Genomic DNA, 15,232 nt, shown 5'->3' on the forward strand with positions numbered 1-15,232 from the left:
ACATGAGACCTATGTAGGCAATGGAAGTGCAAAATATGTAACATTTGTGGATTTATTTTATTAGCTACAACAACTATTACCATTGATAACCCCTGAGAAAAGCTAAGGGACAGGTTCAAGACGGTACTTTGGGAATGTACACACACTTATCTGCCAACATGATGAGCCTGATGAGCAAACTTGCACAAACAAACTACTGTGACACTGAAAATGCACATTTCAAAGCTGCAGGTTAAAAACCCACGCGTTATATAACATCCCTGTCTCGCTTGGTTCAGTTCTGCAGCAGAGACAGTGTTGAGGTTGAAAACGAGGCTGTTTGACGTCACTGAAACCGACGCAGAGCGACCTGGAACAACACAGCAACCCGAAATATTATCATCACACCAGGCAGTCACATCCTTCAAAATAACGGTAGGCAAGGTAATAAACACATGAGCCGAATTAATTGGCAAATGCTTTACTTGTATAACGTGTATTGCCACAAAGTGGGGCTGGTTAAATATTCATTTCGATCTGCCGACTGACCTAGGACAGATTTTTTTTAAAGAAGTGTAAAAATGAACAATCATGTTTCAGTTGGACTGGGGGAATTAACTCTATTTCATATTGCCGACAGTGTGATTTAACAACATCCATCCGAGTAGATATATAGAGCACCTTTCTATAGTTACCGTTGGTTGTTACTACAGAACGCAGAGTGGCAATATAATTCTAATGTTTGATATTAAAATGTTTGTGTGGTTTTATGTCACCCAGTGGTAATGTATTGTGTTGGTCAGTTAGGAAAATGCCCATTTTAAATTGACACATTGTTTTTCTGGTGGTAGTTACAAACATTTATGCCAGCTTATTTACAGTTGCTAAGCAGTGTTTAATGTACAGTTGTGTACTGTTATTTATATTAATAGTACGGATCTACATGTACTCGTCTTGATTTATGTGTTTGTTTGGTATGGCAATGCATTAAAAAAAACAAAAAAACAAAACAAACCTGTCTAGAACACTAGTGAATGTATTTTTGAAATAATAAAACATGTAACCTAATTAGACATGCCAACGTGTACTCAATACTGTAGGTTTATACAGTACTTTAGGCTGTGTATACAGATGGGTTTGCAGGTGTACAGCAGAGCCACGTCTTTTACAATGACAAGTAAACATACAAATTAAAATGAACTGCAGTAACAGATAGGCATTTACATTAGGCTTAACCGGTTTCCCATTGTTATTTAAAAGTAATAAAGACTTTATATCATATCATATCGGAACCACACACAGAGGATTAATTGAGGGCTTACGGCAGTACCATAATTCTAAAACTGATGTTTGTTCCACAGGCCCGCTCCGTGTAACCGGTTCTTTTCCTGACACTAGTAGCTGCAAAGATGGCCTCCTCTTCGTCAAATCTAGAAGAGGATGAGAGTCTGAAAGGATGCGAATTTTACGTTCAGAAACACAACATCCAGCAGATTTTGAAAGAATGCATTGTGAATCTCTGCATAGCCAAGCCAGACCGCCCGATGAAGTTTCTCCGAGAACATTTTGAAAAATTGGAAAAGGTAAGATTGTTCTCGCTACGCTTTAGAGTAAGTCTGTTGGTTATTTGACAGTTGAAACGTTCTTTTCATTTTATAATGTAGTATTGTTTTTATTTTGTACAACTTGTAATGCGAATGTACACATGCATGGGAGAGCTACGTTATTGACGGTTCACAGTTTTCTAACAGGCTTCTAACTGACACATTTAAAAACATATCTTACTGTGAAAAAAAAAAAAAATATATATATATATATATATATATATATATATATATATATATATATATATATATATATATATTCACAGTATCCTTGCAGTTTTTCATGTGTTACAAGATAGTAAAATACGCGTATTGTAGGAGCATGAAGTATATTCCACACGCTGTTTTGAGTGTCAAGTTGATCAATGCTCAGTGTTTCGCACAAGGTCTTTTTTGAAATTATAATTATTACAAGTGATATTTATAAAGAGATACACGTTGTTTTGTTTGCATGAATTTTTTGTGTGTGATTGACAAATAAAACAGCCTGAATTATTATACTGGAGGTGGTGGAATGTTACACTTAACAGATTTCTCCATCTGTCTAGAGCACCGCTTATCCAGTTTCCATGAAACTTTAGCATAAGTTATTGATACTATTAATATAGTGTACAAATAGTCTTTCAGTTTGTATATCTGCCCTTCTTTATGTTACATGTTTTTCCATAAATCTGGAGAATTGCTTATCCAATTGTCATGCAGTAAGTATTAACATTATTTAATAAAGTTGTTTACAGTATCATATTCTGGGCATGTATGGGGTTGTCCATCTGCATATCACACTTTTGCATCTGGATAATCTCATCAAATTGCCATGAAACATGCCTGACCCGATCAGTGGAAATCCTGTGGAAGTCAAGACTAAAAGCGCACTTTTATAAAATGGCTTTCTTGGTGGGTTTTATTGTAACTTTAAAATTGCTATACAAATGTATTGTGGCTCTTTTTTCTGCTATGTACTGTACAGTGGTTTGCCATACTTCTGTATAAAAAACTCTATATAAATGTTATTTTGTAATCGAGCTGCACTCACTCACGCTCGTTTGTTGGTCTTTTAAGCTGAGACCGACACACAGCATTGCAGTTTTATGCTTTTTACAGTGTACACTTTTAATGAAAACAACAAAATAAACGCCTAACTAAACAATTTTTTTTCAAAACCCTAACTAATATACCAGACAGCTAAGCTGTTTACCGGTAGACACCCACACAAGTTAACCCACAGTACTTACACCTGGACTGCTCAGACACAGTATACAACGTCCTGTGTCCTTCTACTCAGCAGCCCCTGGCAGACTGACTGCTGCCTTTTTATATTAGTCAGCTGGCTTTAATTTAGCTGGCCATCCCTGCTGTGCCACTATATATATATATAAAAATCTCGATTGATCGACAGATATAGATATGTCACCTCCAAAATTATTGGCACCGTTGATAAATATGAGCAAAAAAGGGTGTATAAAATAAACAACACAGGTAATGAGCTAAATGATTGGCACACCTAAAGATTCTTATAAAAAAATCTATATAAATTAAATCTGCATTAACATTCTACTTCATGTACATCTCAGTCTTAAGGAGCTGTATTGTGGCCTTCTATGGCTTCCTGTTTCAGTGGGGTATAGAAATGAGATAACATGCATGTAAAATCTATTTGTCATCCATCACCATGGGAAAAGCAAAGAACTCACAAATGAAGAGAGAAAAATGGTTGTTGAGCTTCATAAATCAGGCAATGGGTACAAAAAAAATAGCTAAAAACCTAAATATACCACCTACCACTATTAGGGCAATAATTAAGAATTTCAAAACCAGTGGAACAGTAGTAAATCTGCCTGGTAGAGGACGCAAGTGCATCTTGCCCCCACACACAGTGAGGAAGATGGTTTGGGAGGCAAATAATAATCTAAGGCCACAGTTGCAACTTGGGGTCACCAAGTCTCCAAATCTATAATTAGATGCCACTTCCATGCCAATAGCCTATTTGGAGGGGTTGCCAAGTACATTTTAGCCAAAAACGTGGTTGCCTCTGCCAAGAAGTTGAAACTTGGCCGCAAGTTGATCTTCCAGCAAGACAATGACCCCAAGCACACATCAAAATCCACAAAGAAATGGTTAATTGACCATAAAATCAACATTTTGCAACGGCCATCTCAGTCTCCGGACTTGAATCCTATTGAAAATCTGTGGTTTGAATTGAAGAGGGCAGTCCATAAGTGCAGACCATAGGATTTCAAGGATCTGGAAAGATTCTGTATGGAGGAATGGTCTAAGATCCCTTCCAATGTGTTCTCCAGTCTCAAAAAATTATAGAAAAAGGCTCAGTGCTGTTATCCTTGCAAGGGGAGGGTGCACAAAGTACTGAAAACAAGGGTGCCAATAATTGTGACGCTTACTTTTTTTGGAAATTAATTTATAATTTGAGAAATGTGTAATTTTGGTTGATTCCCTTGATTCATTAATAAAGTACAATATATTACACATGTTGGAAATTAAAATATAGCTCATTACCTGTGTTTATTTTATACAGCCTTTTTTGCTCATCTTTATCAAGGGTGCCAATAATTTTGGAGGTGACTGTGTGTGTGTGTGTGTGTGTGTGTGTGTGTGTGTGTGTGTGTGTGTGTGTGTGTGTATATGTGTATGTAACAGGGCGAAGTAATTTGTTTATTTTTAGAATGCAGTCTCCCCCTTCTCCCCTGTGTTATTTTATGCTTGTTTATTATGATTTATTGTATTTTAATGATGGCAAGAGCCGTGTGTGTGTTTTGGCAGAGGCGAGTTTTGGCAGCTCGTCCTCTGCAGTGTAATTTAAATGAACCCATTCAGATTGTGGCCGAGGGGTAATAGAATAATTACGAGCTAGTTAAACCTCTCGGCCACGGTATAAAAAGCCTGCATCTCTCCATGTTCAGGTGGGTTTTCAGAGGAGGAATGAGAGAGCGAGAGGAGAGAGTAATTTAGTAACAGTATAGGAACAGTGAAGGAGATTGCCCAGCCTGACCTATTTGTGTTTGTGATTATTTTTGTTCACCCTTTTATTTTCTTTGCTCTCTGAGCATTTATTTTTATTAAAACCTTTTATTTTTGTATTCAAATAAACAGTGAACCACTCGCCTTTTGCCTGCAGTACCTGTCAGTGGCTTTTCTTCCTGCATCTGGCCTGACGTCACCGCATGCCGTCCTATCACGTGGTGTCCTCGTGGGATCAACAACAGCCTCCGACTGAGGCCAAAGAAAGGATACAGCAGTTTTGATACTGCAGTTTTTTTCTATTAAGTGTGGAGAGAGGAAGAAGAGGAGGATGGGGAGGAAGAGCTGCAAGCAGTGACAGAAGCAGCAGCAGCACGGGGCTGGTAGCAAGCCCCATCGTGTCTCTGCCCCGGTGGACGTCTGCCTAACATGCTTGAGGTGGGAGGAGTGGTGCTTTCAGGTTGGCAAGGTTGGGCATCTGTCATCCGACCACTACCACTCCCCACCTCAGGAAGAGGAGGTGGAACCAGGGCCACAGCCACATGAGGTTAGCTGGGAAGCCGTCCTCCACAGCATGGCTGTACCCGATTGCTGCTGCATCTGTGGGGAGTGGGGGCATTTCCCAACGAACTGCTGCCTCCCACTAGAGGAACGCCTGCTGTGCCCACCCTTCGCAGCCAGAAGGGGGGGGAGCCCCTGCCGCCTTTGCAGCCAGAAGGGGGGGAGCCCCTGCCGCCTTTGCAGCCAGAAGGGGGGGAGCCCCTGCCGCCTTTGCAGCCAGAAGGGGAGGAGCCCCTGCCGCCTTTGCAGCCAGAAGGGGAGGAGCCCCTGCCGCCTTCGCAGCCAGAAGGGGAGGAGCCCCTGCCGCCTTTGCAGCCAGAAGGGGGGGAGCCCCTGCCGCCTTCGCAGCCAGAAGGGGGGGAGCCCCTGCCGCCTTTGCAGCCAGAAGGGGGGGAGCCCCTGCCGCCTTTGCAGCCAGAAGGGGAGGAGCCCCTGCCGCCTTTGCAGCCAGAAGGGGAGGAGCCCCTGCCGCCTTTGCAGCCAGAAGGGGGGGAGGAGCCCTGCCGCCTTTGCAGCCAGAAGGGGAGGAGCCCCTGCCGCCTTAGCCAGAAGGGGGGGGGGGAGCCCCTGCCGCCTTTGCAGCCAGAAGGGAGGGGGGGAGCCCCTGCCGCCTTTGCAGCCAGAAGGGGAGGAGGGGCAGGAAGGGGAGGAGCCCCTGCCGCCTTTGCAGCCAGAAGGGGGGGGGGGAGCCCCTGCCGCCTTCGCAGCCAGAAGGGGGGGAGCCCCTGCCGCCTTTGCAGCCAGAAGGGAGGGGGGGGAGCCCCTGCCGCCTTCGCAGCCAGAAGGGGGGGAGCCCCTGCCGCCTTCGCAGCCAGAAGGGAGGGGGGGGAGCCCCTGCCGCCTTCGCAGCCAGAAGGGAGGGGGGGGAGCCCCTGCCGCCTTCGCAGCCAGAAGGGAGGCCTTCGGGGGGAGCCCCTGCCGCCTTCGCAGCCAGAAGGGGGAGAGCCCCTGCCGCCTTCGCAGCCAGAAGGGGGAGAGCCCCTGCCGCCTTCGCAGCCAGAAGGGGGGGAGCCCCTGCCGCCTTCGCAGCCAGAAGGGGGAGAGCCCCTGCCGCCTTCGCAGCCAGAAGGGGGGGAGCCCCTGCCGCCTTCGCAGCCAGAAGGGGGGGAGCCCCTGCCGCCTTCGCAGCCAGAAGGGGGAGGAGCCCCTGCCGCCTTCGCAGCCAGAAGGGGGGGAGCCCCTGCCGCCTTCGCAGCCAGAAGGGGGAGGAGCCCCTGCCGCCTTCGCAGCCAGAAGGGGGGGAGCCCCTGCCGCCTTCGCAGCCAGAAGGGGGGGAGCCCCTGCCGCCTTCGCAGCCAGAAGGGGGGGAGCCCCTGCCGCCTTCGCAGCCAGAAGGGGGGGAGCCCCTGCCGCCTTCGCAGCCAGAAGGGAGGGGGGAGAGCCCCTGCCGCCTTCGTAGTCAGAAGGGAGGGGGGAGAGCCCCTGCCGCCTTCGCAGCCGGAAGGGAGCCTCTCTGATCAATCTCCTTCTTGCTTGGCCTAATCTAGGCAGGGTCTTGGTGGTGTCATACACCTTCCAATTCTTAATAATCATCTCGACCGTGCTCCAAGGGATATTGAAGGCCTTTGAAATTTTTTTAATACCCGTCCCCTGATCTATGCCTTTCAAAAACAATGTCCAGGAGTTCTTTTGAACGCGCCTTGGTGCTCATGGTTGAGTCTTTGCTTTGAAATGCACTACCCAGCAGAGGGAACCTACAGAACTGCTGAATTTACCCTGAAATCCTGTAAGCACAGAGCAGAAACCCGGATTAGAGGACACAGTTGGATATTAAGTAGAAACTTATTTGAGTGAAGAAGACACTTCACACACACACAGTGGTGATTAGATGGAATGGGTTACCTTAGCATGCTGTTGATGCTGAATCACTGGGATCCTTTATAGAGTAAGTAGCGGGGTCCTGAAGAATATACCGCAACACGTCCCCATGTGTTGCTACAACTGTTAAATAACGTGTATGTAATTGTCTTGGTGCTGAATCACTGGGATCCTTTAAGACCCAGTTTAACAAAGTTTTGAAATCAATCCGCTACTAGAAACCAGGCGAGCTTAGATGGGTCGAATGGTCTCCTCTGGTTGGTAGAATTTGTTATGTGCTTATTGTGGCAAAGTGGCTGGTGATTATGAACAGGTGTAGAGGGGATGCAGTGCAGGAGTAATCACAAACAATTGTAATCTGGTTTTGAAAGTGGTTTTAATTATAATCCGGGTCTGGCGACCAAATATTAAATCCCTGCAGTACACAACGATGTGTATTGCACAGAGATAAAAACAGAGTTACAGTCCCAAACAATAATCATAGACTTATCTGCCCCTCAATAATACAGCACACGGTGCTGGGTGTGTGTGGTCGTGCTATTGTGGGTGATAAACAGTGCTATTTGGTAACTATTGGTGCAGTGATGATCCGGCTTGTGCTGGCCCAAGGCGACTGCTCCAGATACGTGTTAGCTGTCTGGTGGTTCAATAAACACAGACAGTTACTAACAGACAATACAAACAAAGACAACACTCACGAATATTCTTTTACATTCTCTCTTTATTTCTCCGGCAGTCACTACTGCAGCTCTCTCCGTTCTTCCAGGTTAAAGCGCAAACCCAAGCGAAGGAAAAGATACTGATTCTCCAGCACCTTTATGCTATTACTCATGACTCCTTGACAAATGATTGCAGCTGCTTTTATTACTTACAGCTGCTACTTTGTTTACCCTAAAGGTCAATACGTTCTTGTAACGGAGTCTCTCCTTCATCCAGGCTGACCGACTTCCCGACCCTGGAAATTAATTGTAAGGCCAGCCGTTTCAGGACTTTTATGCCCTCACAGGTCGGGAGGGAGATTTCCAACCAGAACTCATTATATTTCCGTCACATTATGTTATAAAGCAAATTTGTAAAGATCGTTTTAACTTCTCCTATCATATTTTTTCTTTTGATAGTTTTTATTTTTATTTATTTATTTTTTTTAAGGTAGAAGGTAAGAAGCTGTTCTAAATGCATGAAATACAGTAGCCTACCAGGTGAAGTAATAGGATCAAAAACACTTGGGAGCATTTAAAACATGACTAAATTTTGTCCTAAATTAGATCACTTTAATAGGATGAATTATGTGCTAGCACAGTAACAAGGGAGAGGCTTGATGTGCTGAACAGCCTCTTCCCAGACTTTTCTAATGTTCTAAAAAAGGAGAAAAAAACATATACCTGTCCTCAGGACTTAACTTGTTTACAGTTGCACATTCTACACACACAGCACTAGCAATAACCAGGGAAAGGAAGGACAGACATACGCATACAGATACAGAAGTAGTATTCCTATCTAAATAAGAACATTTGTGAAGTATATATGATAAGTAAATTCAGTGAAGTGTAAATCAAATACAAGTAAAGTGAATATTTAATATAGTAAACATGAATATAATTTTAAATGAACCACTGTGTTACAATCACACAGTGTCAGTGAGCTCATTGTGTAGAAAACGGCTACAATGAGTGCAATTTTGCACTTGTAAGTTATTATAATTTCTTCATTTCCTCCGCAATGTGCTGCTGTATGCTGGTTCAGGTCACCTTCGAGTGCAGAATCCACCCCATATTTAGTCCATTTAACTGCTGCAGATCAATTTCTGTTTAAAAATAGTAGGCGGGACGATTTTGTTTTGCTTGTTTGTACACAGTACGGAAAACTCTGCACGTTGTTTCAATATACTGTAACTGCCTTGCATGTGACAAAGTATTAGTTTATGTTTCTGTGCCTCATTCTGAATACTTTGTCCTGCTTTGTGACTCTCCAAGACTATGCTCTCACATATCTTTTTACTCGCAGACTTAATTTGTGTTTAATTTGCTGTCCTTATAGCATGACATATCACAAGTAGCCCAAGCTTTAGCAATCTTCAAGCCATGAACTCTGCTCATCACTCCAAGGGACTGTACTTTCAGAGATACTGCATCTAGCTTACCATTCCTGACAATTAGCCACAGGTTTTTTTTTCGCAGAAGTCGTTTTTTTTGATGATTATTTGATTCTCCGGGGACGCTCGGCTTCAAGTGTGTTTATTTGATTAGTCGGGGACGCTCTACCTCCAGTGTGTTTATTTGATTCGTCGGGGACATTCTGCCACCTGTGTGTATGTTTGATTCGTCGAGGACGGTCTGCACTGCTTTTTCCTCCTCTTTAACACTACTAACTTCCACAATGTCAGAATTAGAGTTTCCTCCTCCTTATAAAGAAGGTAAATTAGTGACCTTATTTTAAAGTTGCATTTTGTATTGTTTTCATTATAGAACAGCCTCTTACTGAAGACAGAGTGCGGAAATATTTACCGGAGCTCAGCTCCGGACAGCTCCGGCTGAATTTAATCCCTGCCTGTCCTATGGTGACGTCATTGCCATAGTAACTGTTGATGTTGTCAGACTGCATGATATTTGGGCCCCCATTGAAATAAATGGTGTGATACAGTACCATCTGTACCTATTCTGAAATACAGCATGATTTGTAAGTCTTGTCTGCCTGAAATAGGTGTAAATCATAGTGCAGTCCGGTATCAAACAGCTTCATACCTCTGAGGTTCTAGTGTATAAACAGCTTCCATTCCCAAGGTGTTCATACCTCTGAGGTTCTAGTGTATAAACAGCTTCCATTCCCAAGGTGTTCATACCTTTGAGGTTCTAGTGTATAAACAGCTTCCATTCCCAAGGTGTTCATACCTTTGAGGTTCTAGTGTACATACAGCTTCCATTCCCAAGGTGTTCATACCTCTGAGGTTCTAGTGTACAAACAGCTTCCATTCCCAAGGTGTTCATACCTCTGAGGTTCTAGTGTGCAAACAGCTTCCATTCCCAAGGTGTTCATACCTTTGAGGTTCTATTGTACAAACAGCTTCCATTCCCAAGGTGTTCATACCTCTGAGGTTCTAGTGTATAAACAGCTTCCATTCCCAAGGTGTTCATACCTTTGAGGTTCTAGTGTACAAACAGCTTCATTCCCAAGGTGTTCATACCTCTGAGGTTCTAGTGTGTAGGCTACATTTAAATACATTCTTAAACTAGAGGACATTCATCCTCTCACTCCTTTTCTGCAAAATAATAACACATAATAGTCAAAGTTTCTCCTGCAAGTGGTTGAAGTATAATATTCAAGGATATAAGTAGCTTCTTTCACAGTGAAGGTATTAAATATTTTTCACCGGCAGTGGTGGGTGACATGGTTTACTTCTTTTCAGCTTGTTCTTTTCATTGATCTAATACAGTTACCTAGGAGACAGGAAATGATAGTGCAGCAGATCATTCTAAATGGAGATACATACACTAATGCATTGTTTAGGATTCATATGCAAATTAGTTTAGTTTATTTCTAATTATTTTTATCTGAATTAAGTGACAATGTTTATCCTTGGCAATTAATTATTTAAACATATTTTAATGTTCTGCTTTTATAGGGCTATATTCCAGATTTCTGTGAATTTAAATCAAGGAGAGGTGAAGCTTGCTGAGAACTGAAATATTTATATTTCTAGCAAAATATTAATATTTATATTTACACGATCCATTACAAACAAAACAGCCTTTTCTCTTGTTTCCTGTTATTTTATTATAAAAATAATGAGTTTGTCAGAGATCTTATGTACAGGAGCCCACTACTGCATCCTCGAAGAGGGAATATGTGCATCACATGCATCACATCCCGGCAAGGGAGTCTTAATTGTCATTCTGTCAATATCATATAATCCAATTGAATACCTGACTTCATCAATTCAGCCTTATGGACAGTGCAGAGAAACAATCAAACAGGCCAACAGAATGCTTGGGTATATAGCCAGAAGTGTAGAGTACAAATCCAGGGAGGTTGTGATGAGGTTGTATGCAGCACTGGTGAGACAGTACTTAGAATATCATGTCCAATTCTGATCTCCACAGTACCAAAGGGTCATTGTGGCCCTGGAGATAATGACTAATGTCAGGGCTTAGGAATGAGCTACTAAGATAGGCTGAAAGAACTGACTCGGTTTAGCCTTGAACAAAAAAGAATCTTAAAGGAGTTGATATAGTTAACCATAACCAATACTTTATACACAGTACAGAAACCAGGACCAGAGGACACAGTTGGAAATTAAGTGGAGATAGACTTAGGACAGAGGAAAGGAGACACTTCATACAGAGAGTGATGAGGATCTGCAACAGGTTACCAAGTCATATTGTTGATGCTGAATCACTGGGATCCTTTAACATCCAACTTGACAAAGTTTTGAGATCAATCAGCTACTAGGAACTGGGCGAGCACTGATGGCCCTCCTCTTGCTTGCACATTTTCTTATGTTCTTTGTTGTCCAATAAAAAACACTGTCAGTTCTATTTTTTAGTTCACAAAAAATCCCTTTGGCCTAACCTAGTAGAACATTTTAAAATGATTATCAATAAATGATCAATACTATACCATGATCATTTCATTATAATCAATTATTGACCCATCCACAGTGCATACTGTGCAGAAACTGTAACACAAAGAATAAACTCTAAATGTGGTCCAGCTGGGATACAAAGCAAACCATTTGCATTTGGTGGTGTATTTCTAGTTTATTGAAGACTTGGACAGCAGTGTTGAATGTATAACTTAGTCAGAAATGCATTGTGAAGCGAACCTGTACATGATAGGGGAGCCTGTCCCATATCAAGGCACAATTTCTGCTTCAGTTTATACAACATTTGTGTGTTGCTATTGATATGTTTTTAACTGGATGAAGCTCATTTAGCCAGCTTTAACACTAAGCTTACCCTAGTGGCTCACCTAGTAAAATCAGAGCCGTGTGGTGTGCACTCAGAGCACAGGTTTGTGTTCTGGCTGTGTGAAGTTGCCTGGCTTCTAGAGGAAGGGGAGGTCACATTGGCATAGTACTACACTATAGTAAAGCGATCTCTGTTTGCAAGCCTTGCTTTCAGATAGCATTGCGCTTTTCATTATATATTCTGCCATAGAGTGAAATTGTCCCCACCCCTTCAATTCTTAATATTTATATAAATGTATCAATTATATACATTTACATCAATGTATAATTTCTGAAAAGCAAAACACACACAGGGGGATCCCACAGCGTTTTACCCTTCCACCAATCCAGCCTTGCTCACTATACTTGCTCAGCCTATTATCACTTCTACCTAATATTTTCTGTGTAATTTGTTAATTTGACAATTACTAGGGATTAAAAAAAAAAAAAAAGTTTATGCTTATTCATGATGATGCCTTTTCTTTCTGTTTGCATATGATGTCTCCATGAAAACTGTTGCTGAGCTGCAGCTCTTAACAGTATTTGTCATCCCTGCTTTTGTAAATAGTTCCATTGGAAAGTAAATATTGTCTTAAATAAATTAGAGGTTTTTAAAATGCATTTTTTACTCATATTAATAAACTACTATATTTAGTATTGTAGTGATGGATAATTCAAAGTACAGGCTAAAGTTCCACGTTGGCTTTCGTTCAGAGTTTACATGATCGTGAAAGGTTAAGATGACAGGCAGGATTCCAGTTTATATAGTCATAAGGTTTTGTATGGCGCAGCAATATGAATGCCAAAAGAACCCCCCAGCATCCCCACCCAGAGTGCCACATTGAAACGTTCTGAAAAGTGTGTGCTGCGAAGACTCTGAGACCATGCTCGGAGATTACCAATGCCCCTGAGAGTGCTCCAGAGATCACAACGCTAGAAGTACTCCAGAGATTACCAATGCACCTGAGAGTGCTCCAGAGATCACAACGCTAGAGAGTACTCCAGAGATTACCAATGCCCCTGAGAGTGCTCCAGAGATCACAACGCTAGAGAGTACTCCAGAGATTACCAACGCCCCTGAGAGTGCTCCAGAGATTACCAATGCTCCTCTGAGATTAGTACTGTGTTTTGGGATACTTCAGTATAGACCCCCAATTCTTGGCAGTCAGGTAGTTTTATGTAAATCCTTACAGGTTTTACTTTTTTTGGAGCTATTTTTTTATTTCACTATATTCACTTCCTACTGTACAACAAAAAAAAATTCAACCTTCTCTACAGTTGTATGCTGCTTGTGATATTTGTTGCCTGTTTTACCCTACTTATGTCACAGTAAATAAGAACATAAGAAAGTTTATCTTTCAACTAGCTTCATTCTTTAAGAATTTAGAGTTTAGCCATGATTTGCTAGACTGAAAAATTACATTTCCTCAGCAGCAACTCCCCACATCTCAGGAGAACTGAAGGTCAGTGGGCATGATCCCATGACCAGGGTTGGTCTTTTGACACCCAGGAACTCGAGAGTAGATGTCGGCAAACGATCGGCCTTTGGTGTTCAAAGTTTTGCAGGTGTCTGCTTAAACTCGCCAGGCTGGTCAATCGGTCCTGGTTGGGCTTGCCTCCAGAACGCGGGGGAGCGTCAGAGCCAATGCAACGCTCCCTGTGGAATCACCACTGAAGACTGGCAACTTCACACAGCCAGGACAACAACCTGTGCTCCACTGATTGTATGACTCTCCCTCTTTACCAGACGAGCCACACAGGGATCCCAAATTAATTTAGTTTTGATCATGTTGTGGAATATCAAACAGCTAGAACACTGAACTGCCCACTTTCTACTGTGTATCAAGGCTTCTAGTTATGATTTATTTATTTAAGGATAAACACACTGATTCATTGGAACGTCCCAATCACCAAAGTGGTAGTCTAATATGATGCAGATGGTTTTGGTGTCTATCTCCATAGATATCTGCCATTATTTAGTAACTAAAAATATATTACAGTACATAAACTTGTGGGATTCTCTGGTCTTCCTGGTTGTCATTACAGTCGGTAGCCATATGTGACAAAACCTGCATTTCTTGGTTACATTTCCTGTTAGTTTGTTGGCGGTTACATCTGGTGCAGATGTTGAGCTCTGGAAAGCCCATCTTGTGGTTCACTTATAAATCTGCATTTGTTTCTAAAGATGTGCCCACAGATTTGGTCAGGTCCCTTTATTTGAACTAGTATGTTTTTAAATTAACAAGCTGAAATCATCTGGGATTTAAAACGCTTCAAGAAACTTGAAAGAATAGTCTTGAAATCGTGTCAATTCATGCTAGCCAGTGGTTTAAAAGATATGCTGGCCAGTGGTTTACAAGATACGCTGTTAATCTTATTTAATATGTATTACCATCACTTTGTAGATCTCATTTTTTAATTTTTTATGAAACAGGCACACATTATGTACGTAGTGTATTTTTAAATGGTATTTTCTAATAACATTCGTAAACAATAAAGCTGGTGAAAGTATCTTGCATTCTTTTCCATGCTGTACTTCCTGAAAAGCATTCATAATATTTTGTTTTTATATACGTTATTTTAAAAAAAATATTTTTCCAGAAAAAAAAAATAAAACTGTCTTTCCATTTATTTTCTTTAAAACAATTCAAACTTCTAGCTGCCTTTGAGTACCAATCACTGTTTTTCTTGTCACATATTTTCAATATCAACTTAGTTCCTTCATGAAATACCTCAGAGTTGACCAGAAGTACAGCGATAAATGTTCTTCAGCAACAGCTTCAAATACATTGCCGTTAACAAAAATCTAACTCACCTTTACCACAATGATTGCGTTTTGTCATTTTGTAAAATCTGAGACCTACAAAATGATGGCTATATATATATATATATATATATATATATATATATATATATATATATATATATATACACACAGCTCTGGAAAAAATTAAGAGACCACTGCAAAATTATCAGTTTCTCTGGTTTTACTATTTATAGGTATGTGTTTGGGTAAAATGAACTACTGACAACATTTCCCCCAAATTCCAAATAAAAATATTGTCATTAGGAGCATTTATTTTCAGATAATGACAACTGGTCTAAAACAAAAAAGATGCAGTGTTGTCAGAAATAATTATCATTTTCAACAATGGTTTTAACTTAGGAAGAGGTATCAATGTTTGGTGTAAAACCCTGATTTTCAAGCACAGCTTTCATGCATCTTGGCATGCTCTCCACCAGTCTTTCACATTGATGTTGGGTGACTTTATGCCACTCCTGGTGCAAAAATTCAAGCAGCTTAGCTTTGTTTGATGGCTTATGACCATCCATCTTCCTCTTGATCACATTCCAC

At 41.6% G+C, this 15,232-nt stretch overlaps 1 protein-coding gene across 2 annotated transcripts in view; it reads left to right on the forward strand.

Moving 5' to 3' along the window:
- Positions 1-317: 317 nt before the first annotated feature.
- Positions 318-15,232, forward strand: part of LOC121300936 (cAMP-dependent protein kinase type I-beta regulatory subunit) — a 197,317-nt gene continuing 182,402 nt past the window's right edge. The window contains exons 1-2 of one of the 2 annotated variants that reach the window (XM_041229937.1): positions 318-414; positions 1,341-1,562. In XM_041229937.1, coding sequence (XP_041085871.1) covers positions 1,389-1,562 — 174 coding nt within the window. In that variant the 5' untranslated portion in view covers positions 318-414; positions 1,341-1,388. Of the gene's footprint in view, positions 424-1,340; positions 1,563-15,232 lie in introns of both variants that reach the window. The other variant, XM_041229938.1, reaches the window with a different exon arrangement.

This window comes from Polyodon spathula, chromosome 26 (genome assembly GCF_017654505.1).
Source record: "Polyodon spathula isolate WHYD16114869_AA chromosome 26, ASM1765450v1, whole genome shotgun sequence".
In the NCBI taxonomy this organism is placed as follows: domain Eukaryota; kingdom Metazoa; phylum Chordata; class Actinopteri; order Acipenseriformes; family Polyodontidae; genus Polyodon; species Polyodon spathula.